Source organism: Bos taurus, chromosome 15, assembly GCF_002263795.3.
Source record: "Bos taurus isolate L1 Dominette 01449 registration number 42190680 breed Hereford chromosome 15, ARS-UCD2.0, whole genome shotgun sequence".
NCBI classification, from domain to species: domain Eukaryota; kingdom Metazoa; phylum Chordata; class Mammalia; order Artiodactyla; family Bovidae; genus Bos; species Bos taurus.
The window spans coordinates 50,442,229-50,459,053 of record NC_037342.1 but is presented as its reverse complement, the minus strand read 5'-3'; the positions used below and the strand labels follow the sequence as shown (position 1 = coordinate 50,459,053).

General features: G+C 41.3%; 2 protein-coding genes across 2 annotated transcripts; both read left to right on the top strand.

The window, feature by feature from the left end:
• The first annotated feature begins 8,318 nt into the window (after positions 1-8,318).
• OR52I11 (olfactory receptor family 52 subfamily I member 11) lies at positions 8,319-10,242 on the top strand. The gene has a single exon (XM_015474753.3). The coding sequence runs from the start codon at positions 8,793-8,795 to the stop codon at positions 9,813-9,815; it is 1,023 nt and encodes a 340-aa protein (XP_015330239.2). The 5' UTR covers positions 8,319-8,792; the 3' UTR covers positions 9,816-10,242.
• Positions 10,243-14,335: 4,093 nt separating this feature from the next.
• OR52I1 (olfactory receptor family 52 subfamily I member 1) lies at positions 14,336-15,310 on the top strand. Its single transcript, NM_001390253.1, has one exon. It carries the CDS (start codon positions 14,336-14,338, stop codon positions 15,308-15,310), a length of 975 nt encoding a protein of 324 aa, NP_001377182.1.
• The last annotated feature ends 1,515 nt before the right edge of the window (positions 15,311-16,825 follow it).

Genomic DNA, 16,825 nt, shown 5'->3' with positions numbered 1-16,825 from the left:
AATTTTATTTATCCTTTCAAAGAACCAGCTTTTGGCTTTGTTGATTTTTGCTATGGTCTTTTTTGTTTCTTTTGCATTTATTTCTGCCCTAATTTTTACGATTTCTTTCCTTCTACTAACCCTGGGGTTCTTCATTTCTTCCTTTTCTAGTTGCTTTAGGTGTAGGGTTAGGTTATTTATTTGACTTTTTTCTTGTTTCTTGAGGTATGCCTGTATTGCTATGAACTTTCCCCTTAGGACTGCTTTTAAAGTGTCCCACAGGTTTTGAGTTGTTGTGTTTTCTTTTTCATTCGTTTCTATGCAAATTTTGATTTCTTTTTTGATTTCTTCTGTGATTTGTTGGTTATTCAGCAGCGTGTTGTTCAGCCTCCATATGTTGGAATTTTTAATAGTTTTTCTCCTGTAATTGAGATCTAATCTTACTGCATTGTGGTCAGAAAAGATGCTTGGAATGATTTCTATTTTTTTGAATTTACCAAGGCTAGCTTTATGGCCCAGGATGTGATCTATCCTGGAGAAGGTTCCATGTGCGCTTGAGAAAAAGGTGAAATTCATTGTTTTGGGATGAAATGTCCTATAGATATCAATTAGGTCTAACTGGTCTATTGTATCGTTTAACGTTTGTGTTCCCTTGTTAATTTTCTGTTTAGTTGATCTATCCATAGGTGTGAGTGGGGTATTAAAGTCTCCCACTATTATTGTGTTATTGTTAATTTCTCCTTTCATACTTGTTAGTATTTATCTTACATATTGCGGCGCTCCTGTGTTGGGTGCATATATATTTATAATTGTTATATCTTCTTCTTGGATTGATCCTTTGATCATTAGGTAGTGAAAGTCTTTGTCTCTTTTCATAGCCTTTGTTTTAAAGTCTATTTTATCTGATATAAGTATTGCTACTCCTGCCTTCTTTTGGTCCCTATTTGCATGGAAAATCTTTTTCCAGCCCTTCACTTTCAGTCTGTATGTGTCCCCTGTTTTGAGGTGGGTCTCCTGTAGACAACATATGTAGGGGTCTTGTTTTTGTATCCATTCAGCCAGTCTTTGTCTTTTGGTTGGGGCATTCAGCCCATTTACATTTAAGGTAATTACTGATAGGTATGATTCCCTTGCCATTTACTTTATTGTTCTGGGTTGGAGTTTATACACTGTTTTTGTGTTTCCTGTCTAGAGAATATCCTTTAGTATTTGTTGGAGAGCTGGTTTGGTGGTGCTGAATTCTCTCAGCTTTTGCTTGTCTGAGAAGCTTTTGATTTCTCCTTCATATTTGAATGAGATCCTTGCTGGGTACAATAATCTGGGCTGTAGGTTATTTTCTTTCATTGCTTTAAGTATGTCTTGCCATTCCCTCCTGGCTTGAAGAGTTTCTATTGAAAGATCAGTTGTTATCCTAATGGGAATTCCCTTGTGTGTTATTTGTTGTTTTTCCCTTGCTGCTTTTAATATTTGTTCTTTGTGTTTGATCTTTGTTAATTTGATTAATATGTGTCTTGGGGTGTTTCGCCTTGGGTTTATCCTCTTTGGGACTCTCTGGGTTTCTTGGACTTGGGTGATTATTTCCTTCCCCATTTTAGGGAAGTTTTCAACTATTATCTCCTCAAGTATTTTCTCATGGTCTTTCTTTTTGTCTTCTTCTTCTGGAACCCCTATGATTCGGAAGTTGTAGCGTTTAATATTGTCCTGGAGTTTTCTGAGATTGTCCTCATTTCTTTTAATTCGTTTTTCTTTTATCCTCTCTGGTTCATTTATTTCTACCATTCTATCTTCTAATTTACTAATCCTATCTTCTGCCTCTGTTATTCTACTATTTGTTGCCTCCAGAGTGTTTTTAATTTCATTTATTGCATTATTCATTTTATATTGACTCTCTTTTATTTCTTCTAGGTCCTTGTTAAACCTTTCTTGCATCTTCTCAATCCTTGTCTCCAAGCTATTTATCTGTGATTCCATTTTGATTTCAAGATTTTGGATCAATTTCACTATCATTATTCGGAATTCTTTATCAGGTAGATTCCCTATCTCTTCCTCTTTTGTTTGGTTTGGTGGGCTTTTATCCTGTTCCTTTGTCTGCTGGGTATTCCTCTGTCTCTTCATTTTGTTTAAATTGCTGAGTTTGGGGTGTCCTTTCTGTATTCTGGCAGTTTGTGGAGTTCTCTTTATTGTGGCATTTCCTCGCTCTGTGTGGGTTTGTACAGGTGGCTTGTCAAGGTTTCTTGGTTAGGGAAGCTTGTATCGGTGTTCTGGTGAGTGGAGCTGTATTTCTTCTCTCTCCTTTCGAAGACTTGGGTTGCTTTTCTGGGTGCCTGACGTCCTCTGCCGGCATTCAGAAGTTGTTTTGTGGAATTTACTCGGCGTTTAAATGTTCTTTTGATGAATTTGTGGGGGAGAATGTGTTCTCCCCGTCCTACTCCTCCGCCATCTTAGCTCCTCCCCTCTGGGGGCTAGTTTTCTTGTAAGCTTGAAGACTGGATCCTCTCAAAGATGCTAAGCCTAGCAAATTGAATCTAAAGTACTCCCTGGTCATTAGAAATGCATTGGCTGAGGAAGGCATACAGTGCTCCCATGCCCCTCCCTGCAGAAGGCAGCAGAATGCCTTTTACCATTCACTAAGTAACAATTGTATCTCTGCTGAGGACTTGGGGAGCTGGGAACACACTGTATTATGTCTTGATTTTTCATATTTCCATATATGTGTGTGCTGCTGCTGCTGCTGTTTCATTGCTAAGTCATGTCCAACTCTTTGGGATGCCATGGACTGTAGCTCACCAGGCTCCACTGTCCATGGGATTTCAATACTGGAGTGGGTTGCCATTTCCTTCTCTAGGGGATCTTCCCAACCCAGGGATGGAACCAGCATATATGGCATCTCCTGCTTGGCAGGTGGATTATTTACCACTGAGCCAACTGAGAAGCCTATGTATCTGTGTATCTTCTGCAATTGGGGAAAACAAACAAACAAACAAACTTTTGTATCTTGTGCCTGTTGGTTTATCTCAGCTTTATTCCTGGTGATACCCAAGAAGAAGTCAGGACTGCTAATATATGGCCCATACCCCCATCTAGCCTCATTACCTGCATTCTCTTTCAAGTACCCTGCATTCTACCTTCTCTGCTTATTTTCTATTTGGAAAATAGTTTGTCTTTTCATATCTTTGTGCTGAAGTGCATACCCTTCCCCCAGTTTGAAAAGCCTATCTTCCTTGGCCTCCCTTACACTCTATTTTCATTCCCTTTTCAAATAGGACTTTATACCACACTGCTAGGAGAAGTATTTAAACAGTGAAGCCCAACATGAGTCCCCAGGCAGAATGCAGGAACTGAACAGAGAAGTGGACTTTGAGTATTAAGTATGCTATCGGTGTAAAGAGTTCTTCAAAAAGCAAAATAAATTATGAATGCTAGAATTTGAATTATGACTCTGGTTTACTATTTTGTAACCTATACACCCTAATTTCATCTATAAAATATAGATGTAATAATGGTAGTTAAGTTCAGAGGGTTGTGAAAATTGAAAGAGATTTTTGAAAAAAGTTTAGCACGGTGCTTGGAATATAACAGAGTTTCACAAATCTAACTAATCTTGGGCCTTTTGTTTTCCTTTTAGCATGCACTCTCTATTCTAACCCCTTAAGTATCCTCTGAGGATTTGAAGAAATGAAGACTCTTTAACCATTAGGCATCTGTCTCTCTCTGAAATCTGGAACACTCTAGGGACCAGAGCACAGATAAAAGTCTGTCTCTGGAGGAGTTACAGTGTTTGACTGCTGGGTGGAGGCCAAGGGAAACTGGGGTGTCCAGGGGAAAAGAAGGATGATAGAGAATCTAAACGGGGAAGAGGGCCTCTAATGGGAGGTCTTTGAAAGAGACAGCACTCCTCACTATGCCTCTGTGTTGTTCATATTTGATCTTGTGTTGCTCCTGATGGCTCCTGTATAAATCCCCCTTCTTTTGAGTGAAAGAAATATGGACCACCATAGGAAGTCAAATAGAGAAAACTCCAGGGATGTGAGTAACTAACCTGGGGACTGGGTGTTGGGCTTGACAAAGTCTCAAAGCCAGGGTCACCCTAGAAAGGATATAAGCCTTCAGTGTGTTAGTCACTCAGTTGTGTTTGACTCTTTGCAAACCCATGGACTGTAGCTCTCCAGGTTCCTCTGTCCACGAGATTCTCTAGGCAATAATATTGGAATGGGTTGCCATTTCCTTCTTCAGGGGATCTTCTAGACACAGGAATAGAACTCAGATCTCCTGCATTGTAGGCGGATTCTTTACTCTCTGAGCAACCAGAGAAGACCATGAGCCCTCAACCCAACTAAAAAGGGCTGGCCAGGACTAGTGGGTACTGCTCATACCAAGATCACATCTGGAAGTGATGGGACAATTAGGGAAGGAAAAAGAACAGGAATACATGACTACTTTGGTTCAAAACTGAGAGAGGAAGGGGTAAGTCTAACCTTGAGGTGATGGAGAGAGGGTTTTCAGGGACTAGGGGGGTTTGAGAGAATAGAAACTGAGCAGTAGGGCTGATTGGGAGCACGTGCTTTTGATCATAGAGGGGAGGCATTGTTTATCATAGACACAAAGGTTCCATTCGACTGAATTATGCATTACTACTTTTACCTTTTGATGTTGTTCAGTCACTAAGTCCTGTCTGACTCTTTGCAACCCCATGGACTCTAACCTGCCCAGCTCCTCTGTGTGTGGGATTTCCCAGGCAAGAATAGTGTAATGGATTGCCATTTCCTTCTCCTGGGGATCTTTTTGGACCAGGGATCGATCAAAGACTCCGCTCCTGCATTGGTGGGTAGATTCCTTATCACTGAGCCACTACAGAAGCATGCTTTTACCTTTAAGACAATTTTAATTTGAATTACTTCCCATCCTTTAAATAGGAATAAAAAAATCTTCATATACCCTATGATTTAGTTAAGTGACTTGTTTTAGTTTTTCTCTAGTAATTGACTTTCCAGATCTTCCTGTGAATGTCTCTACAACGTTGAAGGCAGAGATAGGTTCTGGGCTGGAAATTGGCTAGACCTTCCTGAAGAATAGTGCATTTCAACAACCAGAAAGCAATTGTGTCTGTATATTGATCTGGGTAGTGGTCATGAGGATGTGTTTATGTGCTGACCTTATAAAACTTTATCAACTACACATCTTCTGTGCATTTTACAGTATGTATATCACATGCTGTGTGCTCAGTAAGTAGCTCAGTTGTGCCTGACTCTTTCAGACCCCATGCACTATAACCCACCAGGCTCCTCTCCATGAGAATTTTCCAGGCAAGAATACTGGAGTGAGTTGTCATTTCCTATTCCAGTGGATCTTCCCAACCCAGGGATTGAACCCACATCTCTTGCATCTCCTGCATTGGCAGGCAGATTTTTTACCACTGTGCCACCTGGGAAGACCATGTATATCATATTTAAAAAACTTAACCAATATTAGAGACAAAGCAGTAATGTTAAGTGTTTGGATAGGTCAAGTAAAATAAAGACTGAAAAGAAAACACTGGATTGCCAACATGTCATTGATGGAGATGACTGCTGAACTTAGCAAGAAAAATTTCAGTAACAGTAGATTGAAGAATAAAAAAAAGACCAACCAAATCAATTATCCTGTCACTTGAAAGGACTAATAAGGTATGTAAACATCTAGCAGTGCTAATCAAGAAAAGGAATGAGGGGGAGATAAATCTCTCAAAAGAATGAAAGGTATGACTATAATTTGAAAGATGGGCAAATACTAGCTCAGGCTGCCCATAGAAGAAAGGAAGATTTATACAGAGCAGAGATGCAGACAGGAAGACCTTGGATGAGAGGTGAGTTAGTTCAGTTCAGTCGCTCAGTCGTGTCCGACTCTTTGCGACCCCATGAATCACAGCACGCCAGGCCTCCCTGTCCATCACCAACTCCTGGAGTTCACCCAGACTCACGTCCATCGAGTCAGTGATGCCATCCAGCCATCTCATCCTCTGTCGTCCCCTTCTACTCCTTGCCCCTAATCCCTCCCAGCATCAGAGTCTTTTCCAATGAGTCAACTCTTCGCATGAGGTGGCCAAAGTACTGGAGTTTCAGTTTTAGCATCATTCCTTCCAAAGAAATCCCAGGGCTGATCTCCTTCAGAATGGACTGGTTGGATCTCCTTGCAGTCCAAGGGACTCTCAAGAGTCTTCTCCAACACCACAGTTCAAAAGCATCCATTCTTCAGTGCTCAGCCTTCTTCACAGTCCAACTCTCACATTCATACATGACCACAGGAAAAACCATAGCCTTGACTAGACGAACTTCGTTGGTAAAGTAATGTCTCAGCTTTTGAATATGCTATCTAGGTTGGTCATAACTTTCCTTCCAAGGAGTAAACGTCTTTTAATTTCATGGCTGCAGTCACCATCTGCAGTGATTTTGGAGCCCCCCCAAAATAAAGTCTGATACTGTTTCCACTGTTTCCCCATCTATTTCCCATGAAGTGATGGGACTGGAGGTGAGTTAAGGGAGGAAGAATTCTGGTTCCTCAAACTCTTTTTTGATTCTTTGAGGAATGATGCTCAACCTTGAGTTTGTGGCATCCAGGAAACACACAGCAATCTTAAAGATATCCTGAAAAACTTTTTTTTTTTTTTTAAACTCTGCATTATTTTTCTACTTTGAAAAGCTTTCCCTTCTCCTCTCATGATCTATCACTGAAGATGTTTCACCCAGTGGCTAGACACAGCAAGGCTCTCTGATCATGAAACATAGCTCACTACATCATTCTGTTTCATTATAAGGCATTTCTTATGTTCAGGGTTTTAGTTTGTTTGTCTGTTTAAACAAAGACCACAATTTGCAATCACATCTCAGAAATGTGGCTTTTTAAGAAACTTCAGAGGTCTCTCATCAAGGCTGCTGTTGGCACCTCAGTGTGGAATCAGTTAGTGGTAGGCACTCTAGGGGATAAATGGAAGGGTAAGATATATTTACGTGTTACCTGGTTAGACTTGAGAACCAGGTAAGTGATTGTCTAATGAAATATAATTTTAGTTGCTTCGTTGTGTCTGACCCTTTGTGACCCCATGGACTGTAACCTGCCAGGTTCCTCTGTCTATGAGATTTACCCCTTCTCTAGGGGATCTTCCTGACCCAGGGATCAAACCTGGGTCTCCTACATTGCAGGTGGATTCTTTACTGTCTAACCCATGAGGGAAGCCCAATGCTCGTTTAGTGCTTGGCTAAAAAAGAAAATGGTACAGTAGCTGATTGAATTCTGAAACCAGTACTCCATCAATCTTACCTACTCAAATCTTTAGGGAGAAGCCAGTCTGATGAGAAATCCAAGAAGGGTCAAGAATCCAAAATCACTGCAGATGGTGACTGCAGCCATGAAATTAAAAGGCACATACTCCTTGGAAGAAAAGCTATATGACAAACCTAGATAGCATATTAAAAAGCAGAGACATTACTTTGCCAACAAAGGTCCATCTAGTCAAAGCTATGGTTTTTCCAATAGTCATGTATGGATGTGAGAGTTGGACCATAAAGAAGGCTGAGCACCAAAGAATTGATGCTTTCAAATTGTGGTTCTGGAAAAGACTCTTGAGAGTCTCTTGGACTGCAAGGATGTCAAACCAGTCATTCCTAAAGGAAATCAACCCTGAATATTCATTGGAAGGACTGATGCTGAAGTTGAAGCTCCAATACTTTGGCTACCTGATGTGAAGAGCTGACTTGTTAGAAAAGACCCCGATGCTGGGAAAGATAGAAAGCAGGAGAAGAAGGAGATGACAGAGGACAAGATGGTTGGATGCCATCACTGACTCGATGGACATGAGTTTGAGCAAGCTTTTGGGAGTTGGTGATGGACAAGGAGGCCTGGCATGCTGCAGTCCATGGGGTTGCAAACAGTGTGACATGACTGAGAGACTGAACAACAACAAGTGAAGACAGTGTCCAGGATATGGAAAGTTCTTAGCCTATATGCCCCTGACTGAGGGGAGGGATAGGAGGTGAATGATAATAGTTGGCTAGTGTTCAGGATTAGCAAATAAGCACTCTTCATATGAGATTGCCTGGAAACCCAGGAAAGAGTTCTGGGCCTATAAATGACTATTGTAAAGTCAACATACTCACACAATTGGTGTGGTAAACCACTAGCTTAATGTCTTGAGAGATGCAATATTAGGGCATTGAGAGGTTGAGGAAGGAAAAGATATAAAATGTTACATGTTCAATCTCAAAAAGTTTCACACAACAATTATTAAATATTAGGAACTGAACATAAAAAAGTAAAACAAAAAACCTTTCTTTTGTTTCTGTTTCATCCATCCATTCATTCAACCGTTTGCTATAATGAGTACATATATCTTCTTTTAATGGACCTGTACACAACAGCTGTGGGTCACACTCTTGGCATAAGGGATAAGGCCATGAACAAGACATACATGACTGAATATAAGAAAATCACAGGTAGAGTACTTAAAAGGTCAATTTGGGTCCCTCTGAGGTCAGCATGGATAAGTCCCTCTATGTAACTTAGGTTTAGCATGGGATGGGTCAGGAAGTAGAGAAGATTTCCCAAAGGATGTAACTTAAGATCTTTGAACACTGATAGAAATTAGTAAGGCAAAGAATACTGAGAATTATGGAAGGTAGAGCAGGAAAACTTTGTCACATGTCAGTTCCTTAAACCTGCGGCCCACTGAGTTGAGAATAACATCAGGCCCTTTTAACACCAGAGCTGGGAACACATCTTACAGGATTGTATCCTTTTCTTACCTAATTTTATACATTAACAGGAAAGCAGTCTCATCTGTGATGCTGGGGTTACCCTACAACCATACAACGGAAGCCCCTGCCACCTTCATCCTGGTGGGTATCCCAGGTTTGCAGTCTTCACATCTTTGGCTGGCTGTCTCACTGAGCATCATGTATACCACAGCCCTGTTAGCAAACACCCTCATAGTGACTATCATCTGGATGGATTCCACTCTACAGGAGCCCATGTACTGCTTCCTGTGTGTTCTGGCTGCCGTGGACATGGTGATGGCCTCCTCGGTGGTGCCCAATATGGTGAGCATCTTCTCCTCAGGAGACAACACCATCAGCTTTAATGCTTGTTTCACTCAGATGTATCTTGTCCATGCAGCCACAGCTGTGGAGTCGGGGCTGCTGCTGGCCATGGCTTTTGACCGCTATGTGGCCATCTGTAAGCCCCTACACTATAAGAGAATTCTCACACATCGAGTGATGCTGGAAATGACTGTGATCATCAGCATCAGAGCGACTGTATTCATGACTCCCCTGAGCTGGATGGTGAGTCATCTGCCCTTCTGTGGCTCCAACGTGGTTCTCCATTCCTACTGTGAGCACATAGCTGTGGCCAAGTTGGCTTGTGCCGACCCCAGGCCCAGTAGTCTTTATAGCCTGATTGTTTCCTCCATTATTGTGGGTTCTGATGTGGCCTTTATTGCTGCCTCCTATATCCTGATTCTCCAGGCAGTATTCAGTCTCTCCTCAAAGAATGCTCAGTTAAAAGCATTAAGCACATGTGGCTCCCATGTGGGGGTTATGGCTCTGTACTACCTGCCTGGGATGGCATCCATCTATGTGGCCTGGCTGGGGGAGGATGTAGCGCCTTTGTGCACCCAAGTGCTGTTAGCTGACTTGTATCTGATCATCCCGCCATCTTTGAACCCCATCATCTATGGCCTAAGGACGAAGCAAATACGGAAGCGAACATGGGGCCTGCTGATTCACTACCTCTTTAACCACTCCAACTTGGGCTCAGGAATTCAGGCCCTTGAGCAAACCAGACAACTTCAAAGACTCCCTAGCTAACCTGGACAGTTTGGTTCACCTGATGCCATACAAAGTCTAAGTAAAGAAGCTGTAAAGTTTAACTTTACCTAACTATTCAATCTCTAGCAAAGATGTCAATGAAATGATTTATTTTCTGATGAATATAATGGTTTGAATAAACTAGTATTTGAATCAGAGATAAGTCTGGGCAGGCAATATAGATTTGTGATTTTTATTTCCTTAGATTTTGACCTACATTTCCAATTTAATATCCTACCAGACCCTCTGCAGAAGAAACCAACTGTTGGGTCTGCAATGTCTGACTGATTTTCTCACAACTGTTTTCCTTATAAGATTATATGGAAGCAACTGTTAATATATAATACACTGACCTCTGGGTCACTGATAAATCCACTCAACTTGGATCCTGTGCTCATATCAGGAACAGAGTCTGTCTCCAGTCAAAATGGATTCCAGCTTCTGAGGAGATGTAAACTTGGAATCACTGATGATGGCCATTTTCTAACACATGTACTTGGAAAGTGAAATCTGTTCAAAAATTGGTTCTTTGGTTCCAATTCATTTCAAACACACAAGTACATCCCTGCTATTCAGTACTATAAGGTGTACCTCTGTTTCCTATGTACCTAGTATTGTTCAGGAAGTTGGAATGGTGTACTAATCACCAACTTTTTGTTTGTAAGCAATGGAAGCTAAGGCAATGTGAGTTTGCTTTTAGTTTATCCTTTCAGAAAGTCTTAATTCCTATAGTTAGTGCATTGGAGAAGGAAATGGCAACCCACTCCAGTGTTCCTGCCTGGATGTTCCCAGGGATGGGAGAGCCTGGTGGGCTGCCATCTATGGGGTCGCACAGAGTTGCACATGACTGAAGTGACTTAGTATAGCATAGTCAGTACATCTTAAAGAGAAAGGGATTTCATATGTAGGAGATACAATACATATATTTGACTCTGGTGTATTTGAAAATCTTAATAAACTATAGTTTCCAAATAAGTGTTGGTAGCAAGTTACTGTATCTTAATATTTCCTTTGTACTGATGGGGAAACAATGCTAATTATAAAGTGCATGGAAGATTAAATTTCAAAATGAGCACATAAAACAATACCTTACATACATACTGTGCATACTTTAAAATATACCCAATAATTTCTAATTTCATAATTTTAAGGGGTAGTCATAGGTACTGTTGATATTATATATTCCTGTGTAGATAAGCATGTACAAAGTAATTGTTCCAAAGAGATCTGATGCTCAACCACCTAGCAGCCACAGATTTCCCTAATATTGCTATTATTTACTTGCTTAGAATATATTCTATTTCTGAAAATGAAACAAGTAGGAATCAATCTCTAAAAATCAGATAAACTTATTTGGGGCCTTGTTTTCTTTTCAGAATATGTGTTATATTCCTTATTAGTTATCCTCTGAGGACATGAAACAAAGTCTCTTCCACTAAGCACCTGTCTCTCCCTACAATCTGGAAAGCTCCCTTGGGGCAGAGAACAGGGAAAAATCAGTCTCTGGAGGAGTTATAGTGTTTGTCCACTGGGCAGAGGTCAAGGGAAGCTGGGGTGTCCAGGGGAAAAGCAGGGAGATAGAGAATCTGAAGGGAAAGAGGGCTCCCAATGGGAGGGCTCTGAAAGTGACAACACTCCTCATTGTGCCTCCATGTTGTTCATATTTGATTGTGTGTTGCTCCTCCTGTATAAATCCCCTTCTTTTGGGTGAAAGAAATGCAGCCTGCCAGAGGAAGTCGAATAGAGACAACTCCAGGGATGTGAGTAACTAACCTGGGGACTGGGTGTTGGGCTTGATGAAGTCTCAAAGCCAGCGTCACCCTAGAAAGGAGGATATAAGCAACTCCACTACAAAGGGCTGGCCAGGTCCCATGGGTACTGCTGATACCAAGATCACATTCTGGAAATCATGGGACAACTAGGGAGATAAAAGGAATAGGATATATATGATTATTTTGGTTCAAAGCTGAGAGAAGAAGGAGTAAGTCTAACCTTGGAATGAAGGAGAGAGGGTTTTCAGGGACTAGGGGGAGTTGAGAGAATAGAAACTGAGCAGTAGGACTGATTGGGAGCATGTGCTTTTGGTCATAGAGGGGAGACACTGATTTATCATGAACACAAAGGCTCCATTTGACTGAATTACAGATTACTACTTTTATCTTTAAGACAATTTTCATTTGAATTGAGTATTTCCCATCCTTTAATAGAAATAAAATATCCTGACATATCCTATGATTGTCTTATTAAGTGTCTTATCTAAGCTTTTCTTTTTTTTCTAAACTTTCTTCCTTTTATTCTTAAAATTTTTTAGTATAAATTTATTTATTTTAATTGGAGGTTAGTTACATTTCTTTAGTATTGGCTCTCCAGCTCTTCAAGTGAATGTCTCTGCAGGGTTGAAGGCAGAGGCAGATTGTGGTCTGGAAATGTTTTAGGAGAGCTTGGCTAGAGCTTTCTCAAGAAGAATGCACCTCAAGAACCAGGAAGCAATTGTATTTCTTGATCTTGGTAGTGGCCATGAGGGTGTGTTCATGTTCTCACAAATAAAACTTAGACTGTCCATTTTACCATATGGATGCTATATTTCAAGCAAAAGTTAGCCAAAAAATAAAGAAGCAAGCAACAGTGTTAAATGTTCTGGATAGGTCAAGTAAAATAAAGACTGAAAACACTGGACTGGCAACATGTCACTGATGGAGGTAATTGTTGGTCTTAGCAAATTTTTTTTTTCAGTAGCAGCAGACTGAAGAGTAAGATAGTAATACTTATAAACAGACCCACCAAATCAAATGTTCTGCCAATGGACCAGACTATTAAGACATGTAAATCTCTAGCACTACTAAGCAAGAAGAAAAAGGAATGAGGGAACTAAAACCTCACAGAAATGAAAGGTATGACCTGCGACAACTTGCCAAGGCTAGAGAGGAGGGATGGGCAGGCACTAGATGAGACTTCTCTCAGAAGAAAGGTAGATTTATACAGGGGGGATCCAGAGAGGAAGATCCTGGATCAGAGGTAAACAGCAGGAAGAGCCATTCTGATTCCTCAGATTCTCTTCAACTCTTTAAGGAAAGATGCTCAATCTTGGCTTTATGGCATCCAGGCCACACATAGCAGTCTTAAGAGTACCCTGAATAATTTTCTTTTCACTCTACACTATTGTTCTACTTTAAAAAGCTTTCCTTTATCTTCTCATGCTCTATCATTGAAGATGTCTCACCCAGTGGTTATATGCAGTTAGGTTCTCTGACTATAAAACAGAGCTCATTACTTTATTTAGTCTATTCCATTATAAGGCATTTCTTATGTTTAGGGTTTTTTTTTGTTTGTTTGTTTCAATAAAGACCATGGTTTTCAATTATATCCCATAAGTTTGGCTTTTTAGAAAACTTCTGAGGACTCTCATCAAGGTTTCTGTTGGTACCTGGGTGTGGAGTCAATTAGTGGTAGGCTCTCCAGGGGGTAACTGGAAGGGACAAATGTGTGTTGCCTGATTAGCACTGAGAACCAGGTAAGTGTTGGTCTAGTGCATGGCTACTGCCATTGATGGGATTCTGAAGTCAGTTCTCCATCAATCTTACCTACTCAACTTTTTTAGGGAGGAGCCAGAAGTGATGAGAAATCCAAGAATGATCAAGAGAAGACAATGTCCAAGGATCTGGAAAGTTCTTAGCCTTTAGCCCCTGACTGAAGTGAGGGACAGGAGGTGATAACTAACCACTGGCTAGTCTGGAGGCTTGACAAATACACACTCTTTATTTAAGGTTGCCCGGACACCTGGGAAAGAGTTTTTGGCTTTATGTGAGTACTGAAAAGTCCAATAGTCACACAATCAGTGTCGTGACCCACTAGCCTGAGGCTCTGAGAGATGTAGTATTAGGGTAGTGAGAGTTTCAGGAAGGAGAAGATGAAAAACATTACATGTTAAATCTAGGAAGTTCATTGATTCATTCAACAATGATTATATATTAGGAACGGAGCATACAGAAATAAAAGAAACATTCTTTCCTCTGATTTTTCATTCATTCAACTTTTTGCTATAATGAGCACACGTATTCTCTCTTAATGGACTTGTGCACAACACATCTGGGTCACACACTTGGTATAATTTATAAGGCCATGAACAAGATACACATGATTGAATACAATAGTCACATGTATGATACTGGAATGATCAGTTTAGGTCCCTCAGAGGTAAGCACAGATGAGAGCCCATAAAAGTTCTGAAGCTACCTAACTTAGTTTTGTGATGAGATGGGGCAGAAAGTAGAGAAGACTTCCCAAGGGATGTAACTCAAGATCTTTGAATAGTGATAGAAATTCGTAAGGCAAAGAATACTGAGAACGATGGAAGGTGGAGCAGGAAAACTTTGTCACATGTCAGTTCCTTAAACCTGCGGCCCACTGAGTTGAGAATAACATCAGGCCCTTTTAACACCAGAGCTGGGAACACATCTTACAGGATTGTATCCTTTTCTTACCTAATTTTATACATTAACAGGAAAGCAGTCTCATCTGTGATGCTGGGGTTACCCTACAACCATACAACGGAAGCCCCTGCCACCTTCATCCTGGTGGGTATCCCAGGTTTGCAGTCTTCACATCTTTGGCTGGCTGTCTCACTGAGCATCATGTATACCACAGCCCTGTTAGCAAACACCCTCATAGTGACTATCATCTGGATGGATTCCACTCTACAGGAGCCCATGTACTGTTTCCTGTGTGTTCTGGCTGCCGTGGACATGGTGATGGCCTCCTCAGTGGTGCCCAATATGGTGAGCATCTTCTCCTCAGGAGACAACACCATCAGCTTTAATGCTTGTTTCACTCAGATGTATTTTGTCCATGCAGCCACAGCTGTGGAGTCGGGGCTGCTGCTGGCCATGGCTTTTGACCGCTATGTGGCCATCTGTAAGCCCCTACACTATAAGAGAATTCTCACACCTCGAGTGATGCTGGGAATAAGTGTGACTATCACCATCAGAGCGACTGTATTCATGACTCCCCTGAGCTGGATGGTGAGTCATCTGCCCTTCTGTGGCTCCAACATGGTTCTCCATTCCTACTGTGAGCACATAGCTGTGGCCAAGTTGGCTTGTGCCGACCCCAGGCCCAGTAGTCTCTACAGTCTGATTGGTACCTCCATTATTGTGGGTTCTGATGTGGCCTTTATTGCTGCCTCCTATATCCTGATTCTCCAGGCAGTATTCAGTCTCTCCTCAAAGAATGCTCAGTTAAAAGCATTAAGTACGTGTGGCTCCCATGTGGGGGTTATGGCTCTGTACTACCTACCTGGGATGGCATCCATCTATGTGCCTTGGCTAGGGAAAGACATAATGCCTGTGCACATCCAAGTGCTGTTAGCTGACTTGTATCTGATCATCCCACCTACCTTAAACCCCATCATCTATGGCCTGAGGATAAAGCAAATACGAAATCGAACATGGAGCTTGCTGATGCACTGCCTCTTTAAACACTCCAACTTGGGTTCATGAATAGAAGTCTCTTCAGACTTTGAGCATTTTAGCCAATCCAAAGATGCTTTAGTTCACCTGGATGGTCTAGTTCACCTGGCACTATATAAGTTCTAAGAGAAAGCTATAAGGATATCTTTGCCTCAGTTCAGTTCAGTACAGTTTCTCAGTCCTGTCCAGCTCTTTGCAACCCCTGGACTGTAGCATGCCAGGCCTCTCTGTCCATCCCCAGCTCCTGGAGCCTGCTCAAACTCATGTCTATCTAGTTTGGTTGGATGGTGATGCCATCCAACCATCTCATTCTCTGTCGTCCCCTTCTCTTTCTGCCCTCAGTCCTTCCCAGCATTAGGGTCTTTTCAAATGAGTCAGTTCTTCACATTAGGTGGTCAAAGTATTGGAATTTCAGCTTCAACTTCAGTCCTTCCAATAAATATTCAACTAATTTCCTTTAGGGTGGACTGGTTGGATCTCCTTACAGTCCAAGGAACTGTCAAGAGTCTTCTCCAACTTCACAGTTCAAAAGCATCAATTCTTCTGCGCTCAGCTTTCTTTATAGTCCAACTCTCACATCCGTACATGACTACTGGAAAAACCATAGCTTTGACTAGATGGACCTTTGTTGGCAAAGTAATGTTTCTGCTTTTTAATATGCTGTATAGGTTGGCCATAACGTTTCTTCCAACAAGTAAGCGTCTTTTTATTTCATGGCTGCAGTGACCATTTGCAGTGATTTTGGAGGCCCCCCCCCCAAAAAGTCAGTCACTGTTTCCACTGTTTCCCCATCTATTTGCCATGAAGTGATGTGACCAGATACCATAATCTTAGTTTTCTGAATGTTCAGCTTTAAGCCACTTTTTCACTCTCCTCTTTCACTTTCATCAAGAGGTTCTTTAGTTCTTTGTCGCTTTCTGCCGTAAAGGTGATATCATCTGCATATCTGAGGTTATGGATATTTCTCCCAGCAATCTTGATTCCAGCTTGTGCTTCATCTGGCCTAGTGTTTCTCATGATGTACTCTGCATATAAGTTAAAAAAGCAAGGTAACAATTACAGCCTTGACATACTTCTTTCCCGATTTGGAACCAGTCTGCTGTTTCATGTCCAGTTCTAACTGTTGCTTCCTGACCTGCATACAGATATCTTAAGAGGCATGCAAGGTGGTCTGATATTCCCATCTCTTTAAGAATTTTCCACAGTTTGTTGTGATCCACACAGTCAAAGGCTTTGACATAGTCAATAAAGCAGAGATCTATGTTTTTCTCTTGCTTTTTTGATGATCTAATGGATGTTGGCAATTTGATCTCTAGTTCCTCTGCCTTTTCTAAATCCAGCTTGAACATCTGGAAGTTCATGGCTCATGTCTGCTGAAGCCTGGCTTGAAGAATTTTAAGCATTACTTTACTAGTATGTGAGATGAGTACAATTGTGTAGTAGTTTGAGCTTTCTTTGGCATTGCCTTTCTTTGGGATTGGAATGAAAACTTATCATTTCCAGTCCTGTGGCCACTGCTGAGTTTTCCAAATTTGCTGGCATATT

Excerpts from the sequence above, each read along its gene's own strand:
- OR52I1 (NM_001390253.1), top strand. The coding sequence starts at position 14,336 with ATGCTGGGGTTACCCTACAACCATACAACGGAAGCCCCTGCCACCTTC.
- OR52I11 (XM_015474753.3), top strand. The coding sequence starts at position 8,793 with ATGCTGGGGTTACCCTACAACCATACAACGGAAGCCCCTGCCACCTTC.